General features: G+C 41.7%; 1 protein-coding gene across 1 annotated transcript in view; it reads left to right on the top strand.

The window, feature by feature from the left end:
* The first annotated feature begins 4820 nt into the window (after positions 1-4820).
* The window catches only part of SLTM (SAFB like transcription modulator), a 29726-nt gene continuing 24077 nt past the window's right edge, over positions 4821-10469 (top strand). Inside the window, exons 1-2 of the mRNA XM_044980161.1 lie at positions 4821-5015; positions 6105-6192. Of these exons, the coding sequence (XP_044836096.1) occupies positions 4842-5015; positions 6105-6192 (262 nt within the window). The 5' untranslated portion in view covers positions 4821-4841. The remainder of the gene's footprint in view (positions 5016-6104; positions 6193-10469) is intronic.

The raw sequence follows: 10469 nt of genomic DNA, 5'->3' as shown, positions 1-10469 counted from the left end.
AGGCTATGTCTCTACTACGGACCTTACAGCTGTCGTGGTACAGTTGTGCCGCTGTAAGGTCTCCAGTGTAGCTGTTCTTTACCAGCGAGAGAGAGCTCCGCTGCCGGCATAACTAAACCACCCCCAACAAGTGGTGTTACCTGTGTTGACAGGAGAGCCTCTCCTGTAGACATAGTGCTGTCCGCACCAGCACTTTTGTCAGTGAAACTTCTGTCAGTCAGGGATGTGTTTTTTCACACCCCTGACTGACAAAAGTTTTACTGACAAAAGTGCTAGTGTAGACAAAGCCTGAGTCTATTCCCCATACAGAGTACACTTGCAAAATTTAACAGCCACTTCAAACCCTTTTACAACCCATTTATACTTGCACACAGTATACCAGTTAAACCTATATTTTCCCCTCTGATCGTTAAATGCACAGTCTGCTCTCATATCCCACCTCACTGCTAACAATACCCATGCCAAGAAGACACCAGTACCCTGCTGCTGACACAATTTACACAGTTCTGTATTGCATGTGTAGGTTGAGTTTTCAGTCCGCACATTTCATCTCTTTCCTTTGATAACACATGGGGAGAGGGGAGACTTGTATGCAGAACTCCTCACATCACAATCATAGCTTTGATGCTCCTCAAACTAAAACTGATCCCCAGATCTCCTTATATCATAAACACTCCTTTACCAATCTACTCCACCTACTGCCTCCACCATCCAGGACTCACTACACCTAAAGCATGGACAATAACTTGAGTACATGCAAATAATTTCCAGTGGCTCTTACCATCTCCAGGAAGACTGGGTTAAGATTGTGTGGGCATTTACCTTATTTCTGTATTTCCCGGTATCCAGAAGTTTGAGTTTTGCTCAACCTGACATTCTGGAAGGGCAGAAGTTATCAAGGGGCAACCCTTAACTCTACATTAACAAAGTTTGTCATTTAATTGGCTGTGATTGTTAATGCCTCCCTCTGTGAGGGCTTTCTACTGGCAATGCTCAGATGTGCCAGCTCTTACCCAAAAATAACACTTGATAGAAATTACTTTGTCCATTATTGAACCACTCAAATTTTTTCCCCCCCAGGGAAGCTGAAAGTTTGAGGGGGCATTGTCAAAAAGTTTGTAGAAAAAAAATTAAATTGTTCACAATGTTTTAAATATTTTTAGAATTTAAAAATATTTTTCATTAACTTTGTTTTTCCTTCCACATACTACTCAATCTATTTGTAGCCTTTGACAGTATTAAAGAATGATGCTATTCTGACTGAGACCCCTAACAGGGGTGCCCATGTTTTCTAGTCACGTGATTAAGGAGATGTAGTAAGAGTGATAGTTACTTTTATACTTTATTATGTGATCACATAGAAGAAACTAACATGATAGAGAGAGAAGTATTTGTGAGCAAACTAAGTTCATATTTTCATTTAAAAAAAATCAAAACCAAACATTCCACCAAGCACATTGCTCATGGAAAAATATAGCTGTATACTTTTTTCAATGCTGGTAAAATAAGTGGAAGAAAATGTGGTAGTATTTTTATTTTATGGGTATTTTTTGTTTTTGTATTTTTCCATGATGAATCACAGATAAATAAAACAGTTAGATTTCAAACAAACAAACTACCTGTTTCTATTCCATGATCTAATTTCAGATCAGGAGAGTACATGCTATTTCCTAGCAAATATGCACAGTTTTAATTATCAAATGGAGAACATTAATTTCTGATTTATAAATAATTTATGGTTCTTTTCCTTGCTATCTTATAGGTGAATTAGTTTCTGCTTTAGAGCCAATATAATTTCTATAGAGTTCTTCTTACTTTTATATTATACACTACTTAACAATATATCAACAGGAAAACTACACAGTGGAGTGGACGATGGTGTTTCCCTTTTATAGCAACCAAATGCATTATTAGTGATCCTTAATTTTAAAATTTAATTTACCTGTATCTATATTATGCTTCATGCTTTGCTTTCAGAAGAGAGGGAGAGAGAGCGAGAGAGCAGCAAACAAACTTTGCATATAATTAGGAATAAGGGCTGTCAAGCAATTAAAAAAATAATTGTGATTAACTGCATGATTAAAAAATAATCTCATGATTAATTGCACTGTTAAACAATAATAGAATACCATTTATTTAAATATTTTTGGATGTTTTCTACATTTTAAAAAATATTGATTTCAATTACAACACAGAATACAAAGTGTACAGTTCTCACTTTATATTTTTGATTACAAGTATTTGCCCTGTAAAAAAACAAAAACAGTATTTTTCAATTCACCTAATACAAGTACTGTAGTGAAATCTCTTTATCATGAAAGGTGAACTTACAAATGTAGAATTGTGTAAACAAAAAAACCCAAACCAACCAGACTGATGCATATTCATTTTCATTATCTGAGTCAGATGCCACTAGCAGAAAGTTGATTTTTCTTTTTTGCTCCACACCATGTCCCTCTCAGATTTTGGAAGGCACTTCAGATTCTTAAACCTTGGGTCGAGTGCTGTAGCTATCTTTAGAAATCTCACACTGGTACCTTCTTTGCATTTTGTCAAATCTGCAGTGAAAGTGTTCTTAAAATGAAGAATATGTGCTGGGTCATCATCTGAGACTGCCAGAACATGAAATATATGGCAGAATGTGGGTAAAACAGAGCAGGGGACATACAATTCTCCCCCAAGGATTTCAGTCACAAATTTAATTAATGCATTTTTTTTAACAAGCTTCATCAGCATGGAAGCATGTCCTCTGGAATGGTGGCCGAAGCATGAAGGGGCATACGAATATTTAGCATATCTGGCACGTAAATACCTTGCAATGCCAGCTACAAAAGTGCCATGCAAATACCTGTTCTCACTTTCTGGTGACATTGTAAATAAGAGGGCAGCATTATCTCCTGTAAATGTAAACAAACCCGTTTGTCTTAGCGATTGGCTGAACAAGACGTAGGACTGAGTGGACCTTTAGGCTCTAAAGTTTTACATTGTTTTGTTTTTGAGTGCAGGTATGTAACAAAAAAAATTCTCCATTTGGAAGTTGCATTTTCACAACAAAGAGATTGCACTACAGTACTTGTATGAGATTAATTGAAAAATACTATTTATTTTGTTTATCATTTTTAAAGTGCAAATGTTTGTAATAAAAAATATACACTGATTTCAATTACAACACAGAATACAATATATATGAAAACGTAGAAAAACATCCAAAATAGTTAATACATTTCAGTTGGTATTCTATCGTTTAACAGTGTGATTAAAGCTGTAATTAATGTTTTTAATTGCACTTAATTTTTTTCAGTTAATTGCATGAGTTAACTATGATTAATTGACAGCCCTGTTAGAAACACAAGAGTGGAAGAGACTTTCAGGTCATCCAGTCCAGTCCCCTGCTATCATAGGTAACTACATCATATAAGACAGTTAGTAAATTTAGGAAGCGCCATCTGAAAACTAGTTAAGTAGTTTGCCCACACTACTCCTATTGGAAGGCTGTTTCAGAACCTCACTCCTCTGATGGTTAGAAACCTTTTTCTATTTTCAACCTAAATTTATTCATGGACAATTTACATACATTTGTTCTTGGGCCAACATTGTCCTTTAGCTTAAGTAGTTCTCCCTCCCTGATGTTTACCCCCTGATGTATTTGTATAGACCAGGGGTCAGCAACCTTTCAGGAGTGGTGTGCCAAGTCTTCATTTATTTACTCTAATTTAAGGTTTTGCGTGCCAGTAATACATTTTAACATTTTTAGACAGTCTCTTTCTATACGTCTATAATATATAACTAAACTATTGTTGTATGTAGCATAAATAAAGTTTTTAAAATGTTTAAGAAGCTTCATTTAAAATTCAGTTAAAATGCAGAGCCCCCGGACCAGTGGCCAGGACCCGGGCAGTGTGAGTGTCACTGAAAATCAGCTCATGTGCCGCCTTCGGCACGTGTGCCATAGGTTGCCTACCCCGGTATAGACCAATTATATCCCCTCTTCATCCTTCAGCTGAAGAAGTCAAGCATTTCCTCCCACAAAACAGGTTGACTAATAGGAGCTAAGGCAATTGAAAAAACTGCACCTCATTTTTGCCTGTCAAGATAAGGTTCCTGGTAGCAGAGAAAGACTTGAAAACATCAACCCTAACAGCTCAAAAAACAGAAGGCAAATACAAAGAATCCCCCACTGATTATTTTAAATTCTCATGATTTCTAAGCCACTCATTATTCTGGGAGGGGGGGTGACTCATGTTTTTTGAGAACTTGGGGTTGGCGATGCTGGAGTAGCTTTCAGGATAATAATGTTTTCCTTACGCTAATACAATTTCTTTAGGAGAATGCGACTCTACCATTGTGGCCTAGCAGCTCCCAAACCTCAGAGGCCCCGGAGATGCCCAGGGAGCCCAGGGCTGGCTGATCAGAGGCTCTGCACAGTGGTTCCTGGGTCTCAGTGGCTGCCCATGACAGCAGCCTGGGCGCCAAGCAGGGAGCCTTGCAGAGAACGTACCACAGCCCCCAGCGGGCTCCTCTGACAAGCTCTCCGGGCTGCAGCCGGAGACAACGGGAGTCTCCTCGGTCCTGCCCATGGCCAGCGCCACCTTCACCTCCTCCCCACAGAGCACCCCCTTCTCCCAGCCCCCGGGCGGAGACCAGAGCCCCCCGGCGCAGGGCGGGCAGGCTGTGCTGCGAGGCTCCAGGTAAGCCTCGGGGAACAGGAGGCAGCCAGGCAACGCGCATGCCCGTTTCAGCCGGGTCCTGTGCTGCCGCCATCCGGGTACCGACGGAGGGAGGGAACAAGCGGCTGAGGGGGTTTCATTGTGCGTGCAGCTGCCGCGCTCACTCGCCCTAAAATGGCCGCCGCTGCCGCCGTCTCCTCTCCCGCCGCAGCCCCGTCCGCAGGGCCAGCCCAGATGGAGAGCAAGAAGATCACCGACCTGCGGGTCATCGATCTCAAGTCGGAGCTGAAGCGGCGCAACCTGGACATCACCGGGGTGAAGACCGTGCTCATCTCCCGGCTCAAGCAGGTGAGAGGCCGGCGTAGGCCGCGCGGCCCGGCCAGGCCAGGCCGGGCCGTACTTTGCTCTCTGGATTCGGGAGCCTGCTGGGGCCTTGCCCGGCTCTGAGCTCCGGCGGCGGGCGAACCGCTGCTGGGCGGCCCGGCTCTGAGCTCTGGCGGTGGGCGAACCGCTGCTGTTAACTACGCTGCCCGCGGAGGGGCCTCGCCGCCCTTCGCCCACGAGGGCCGCCGCCGCCGCGCACCCCTGAGGGGCTCATCTGGCCGCGCAGCCCGAGAGTCCGCCGCACGAGTGTTGTAAATGCTTGCGGTGGGGGGTGGGGGCTGGGCGTGGTGCCCGGGCCGGTGGTGCCCTGGGCTGGTGCCATCGGCCTGAGCTGAGCAGAAATCTGCATTTGGACATCGCCACGGCTTTTTTCATCTGCCAGCTCCCTTCCGAGGTGGGGGTAACGGCGCCTGGGAGCCCCGTACTGCGGGATTGAGCCCAGCACACACAGGCGGGCGCCTCGCCGGCGCTGGGCTCCCCCTGTAAAAACAGCCTGGCCCTAGCCCCGGTTTTGCCATTGCTCCGAGTTAGCATAGATGGGTGACGCCATTTGCGTTGCTTTGTAAGCTCGGTGGTTCTGTTGCCCCGGCACCCTTCTCTGTTGGGTCTGTACGGGGCCTATTTACAGCAGGAGACCGTCTGCTTTCTTCTTCCTTCTGACATCGAGTGAGCATCTCAAGGTATGGCTGCCACGAAATGACGTGTGGCGAGTTGCCGGCCTGTGCAAATGCAGGAATGTTCTTGTAAGAGTATTTTCCTAGGGCTTTGACCTGGCCTAAGTGGTGTTGTCTTTACATTTAAATTGCCCTGTACCATTACGTTTTGTGTGAGTAGTATGTTGATTTGTGTTACATTTTGTTACACTTATCACTTAGGCTGCTGCCCTTACCTAGATTATTTTCCTCTCCTCCTCAAGTCTTAAAAGTACTATCTAATCTGAATCCCTTAAGCGATACTTTGTATTTAGGAAGAACAAGTAATTAGGTTTTTTGTATGTAAATTATCAACTTCTAGTTAAAATTCATAAAATAATATTTATTATGTCTTATTTAGGCTATAGAAGAAGAAGGAGGAGATCCAGATAATATTGAAATAACTGTTTCAGCTGATACACCTATCAAGAAGCCAACAAAAGGCAAAGGTTAAAACCTATTAATGCAAATTATACTGTGAAAAATCTATTTACTTAAGGTTTTTAAAAGTTTAATTGTCAAATTAAAAATAAGTCTTCACCTGTTGTGAATACTGAGAAACAGTCCTTGTGGATATCTGCCCAAATTATGAGGTGTTGTCCTTGATACAATTTTGCCCACTTGTCTATAAATTTAGTCAAACACGGTCTCTCTCTTCCCCCCCGCCCCCCAAAAAAAAACAAACTTGAGGACTGTGTGTGGTACTGACTACTCTCACATATTTACAGGTATCAGCTACTTATTGTGTTTTTTCTGGAAATGCTCAGACTCTATTTAAGGTTGTCATCCAACTTGAGAAAAGAAATAGTTTCATGTGATGGCGGTGATTGTACACCAAAAATAATAGTGGCCAGTCTAAAACTGAATTGCATGTCAATCTTAAACTGAAATATTCTTGCATAAAGAATTTTTGAATAAGTCTTATCTGTACTGCTTGGGATAAATGCAAAAAGAAACAACATAGACTAGTGACTTGGTTTTGCTTCTAATAGTTTCACTTTCTCATGTGAAATTACTGCACTGTTAAGGAGGAAACAAAATTGTATGGAAGCTTGAAAATTTAGAAACCTTTCTACTGATATTGTTACACAGGTTGTGTATTTAGCAAAAAGTAAACTGAGACCAGAGTTGTTACTCCTGCTATTACCATCGGTGTTTACCTCCTTTCTTCTTCAGCCTTCTAAATCATGAATGATATACACATCACTATATTGAATTAGCCTCTGACAAGGCCCCTCTTGGATAGTCTAGCTCTCCACCCTGTTGCCCTGCCCTCTGAGACTATTACTGTGTGGGGCAAGTCCTTGAAAGCTGCTAGTTAAGATTTGGCTTCCAGTTTTTCTATAGAGTTAAATTTTGGTTAAATTTTACTTACAGAATATGAACCCTTTTTCAAAAAGATGCCATCTGTCTTAAGACAAGTTCTCACTTTCTCCTCTCACCCACTTTGAAAAAACTTATGGAAATTGATTATAATGGGATACTTACTTGATTCACATATGTTTCTGTTAACAAGGGTCCTTTGATAGAACCTGAATATAATTCACACTTCATATTTAAATTTTATAACATTACAAACACACTGCTAGGCTGACTGCGTGGAAGAATTATACTCTTAACCATATTCAGATATGTTCATCTTCTAAAGTGAATATCCTGGAGGAATGTATTCATTTGTCAATATGATCTGTCATATTTTCCCAGTCTTGGCTTTTCAGAAACTGTAAGAGCATTTCTTCCACATTGAGAACGAAGTGTTTAGCAACTAAATAGTACTTCATTAGGATTATATGCATTCATTTAACCTCATGATGTTGGTCTCCCCTCCTGCTTGTTTCTCTCTTCCACTGTAGAGATTTAACCTTTCTGCTAAAATGCTATTACTTTAATCTCTTATAAACCTAACAGTTTCCTCCAGTTAGAAAGACTAGCACTTGAAAAACACATTGGTCAGCTTGTCCTAGGAAGTTTTCCCGGGTAAGCAGGGGAATTTAAGCCATTGATTTCCTCCAGAAACTGAGCTTTCTTTTAAGACTTAACCTGTAGTGTAGACATAGGTTATGTTGGCATAACTTATTTCATTCAGGCATCTGAATAAACTACCCTCAAGCAACATAAATTACAGCGACATGGGAGCCGGTGTGGACAGCGCTATGGATGGCACTCTCCCATCAGTTTAGAGCGTCTTCACCAGATGTGCAGCTGCGCCACTGTATGTGTAGGCAAGCCCTAAGACTCTAGCCATTCTGGTTTCAAAAACACTCCTCCAATGTGAATAGATACAGTTTTCCCTCCCTGATGGACTTTGCTAACAAACTGCTGTAGTGATCTTTCTGCTGCTCATAGTTTTCTCTAAGCAGCTGTAGGGTGAAGCTATTAAGTATCTAGCAGGCTTTACTGATGCTATTCAGAACTTTATGGTAAGGACAATTTTACTTCTCCCTGATCTTGATACAGCTACTGCTGGGATGGGGGAAAGCTATGAACAGCAGGGGCTGCCACTGAAGTTGTAAGGGAAATAGTAGATCCATTAGAAAGAGGCTGGGGGAAGGATAAGATAGAAGAGAGCCTTCTTTGGAACATCTGTGAAAGGGGAGACCAAAGCTTTTTCCATTCAAGTATGAACTTCAAACTTTTCAGACGGCAAATCAGTAATGCTTTCAAAATTAAAAAAAACTAATAGGTGTCTACAGTTTCAGGCCGAGATAAAACTGAGTGCTAAATAGAACTTGCTTGAATAACTTCTGTTGTGCCTCTTCACTCCTGGATTTAATAGCTAATTCCTCTTGTGTGCAGGCACATGGTTTTTTGTTTTTTAAAAAGATCTTGTTTCCTTAATCTCCTGTTCAGTGCTGAATACTGTCACCAAAATGTTGTTCTGGCCACATGTGAAGATCCTAGTAACTTAGATGTCTAGATCAGATGTAGTAGCTCACCTACAAGGAATTATGTAATATTTTCTGTGAAACATTAGTAGATGTGAACATTCTCCTGGAGCATTTACAACCCAAATGCTGCAGCTTTGTGCTAATGCTGGGGAACTTGAGATTGAAACATTTTGTTTATAGCATAAAATAAAACATGATGAATGAGAAGTAAACATTAAAACAAGTTTTAATACCAAGATGCTAATGCAAACAAGGACACTAGTTTGTTAAACTATGTTTAAGCAAGACCCATTGGTCTCGCATGACAAACTTCCTTTGTCTAACTTCAGGCCATAATTCCAGTTTAAAGACAGTGTGTTGGTGGAAGTAACATGCATCTGCCTGTAGCTATCTGACCCTGTTACTACCTGAATGAATTTGGTTCCTTTACTATCCAACTCCATTGTATCACTAAAAGATGTATATGTACTAGCACATGCTATAGTACTGTTGTCGTCTTATTCCTCCACACTACTTAGCCTTCATGTCCCTAAATTTTATAGTGTCCCCCGAATGTCAGTTTTTCAAAAATAATAAAATACTTAAAAGATGAGGCACATCTCTACCCCTCCCCCAAAAAACCCCATAGTTTTCCTGACAATTAATGACATCCAACAACACAGAATTGTGTAATCAAAATTTTATTCCATAATCTTTTGTTTGTCAAATATGCTACTTGTCATCAGTACAAAAACTACACAATGCTGCTGTGCAGTAAAACCATAATATCTTATCCAAGAGAGAGAGTGACATTTGAAGTGACTTACACAGTCATGCCACTTGTTCCATCACATTTCTTGGTATAAACCCTGCTGTCTGTATTCACATTTCCCTGCCATTACTCCCTGGTTACCTATATCTTTATCTGAGAGTTTTCAATAGGCCTCTGGCTCTCCACAGGAAAAACTGATTACTCATCTGTCTTATACTAGATAATCTTCCACCACCATTTAACTCAGTTTCCTTTGGAACACTCCTAAATGCCTCAGTCTGTTAGTGTGTTCTTAGCTCTGTCTCTCTTTTTTATTATTGGGCACTGTCCTGCAGTATTCACTCACCATGGATGGTGCCTCTTTCAGGGCTGAGGCTTCCTTTTGAGGTCTTTCAACCCATTGTCGTCCTCCTCACTGTGTGGGCCCACTCTTGTTCCAGAGCTGCATCTTCCTCTTCGTGATTTGGCCCTCCAGTCATGTCACTGTATGATTTCCTCTTCTGGGGTATAGAGTCTCACTGGACCTGCTGTCCAGACAATGCCACTCTCAGTGGCTGGTAGGAGAACCTGGGCCTGCACACTATTCTGGGTTCCAGCAGAGAGACCCTATGACATGCAGCCAAGGTCTGGTCAGTCCCCAGTCTTGCTGCTCGTTCTCTCTGGACTGCTTCCTACTCCACTTCCCACAGGCTTTCTCCTCCACCCTTTTATCTCCCGAGGGCTTAACCACCAGTTTTGGGAGAATCTGCTCTCCTTTTGCTGCCTTGCCCTATCCTTAGCATTTTCAGCATTGGCTTCCCTAGGCACCACAGGTCACATTGCCAGCTAAGTCTTTCCCTTGATATTAGTAAACCTTCATGCTGCTGTTCTTCCCAAATTGCTGCTACAGTTGTGCTGAGTAGAACAACTATGGAAGAAGCTAGTTTGAACTCATCACCAGACATAAAGCAGATTGAGGTTACCCTTTTCAGTGTTGAGCTGTTTTTATAAAAAAAAAATAAAGGTGACTTCTCCAATGCTCGGCACGGGATTCAAAATCATAACTGTGGTCTGCTGTCTCAAATATACCCAGGTATCAGGATAATCA

The sequence above is a fragment of the Mauremys mutica genome, chromosome 11 (assembly GCF_020497125.1).
Source record: "Mauremys mutica isolate MM-2020 ecotype Southern chromosome 11, ASM2049712v1, whole genome shotgun sequence".
NCBI classification, from domain to species: Eukaryota; Metazoa; Chordata; order Testudines; family Geoemydidae; genus Mauremys; species Mauremys mutica.
This window is presented reverse-complemented; position numbering and strand designations above follow the sequence as displayed.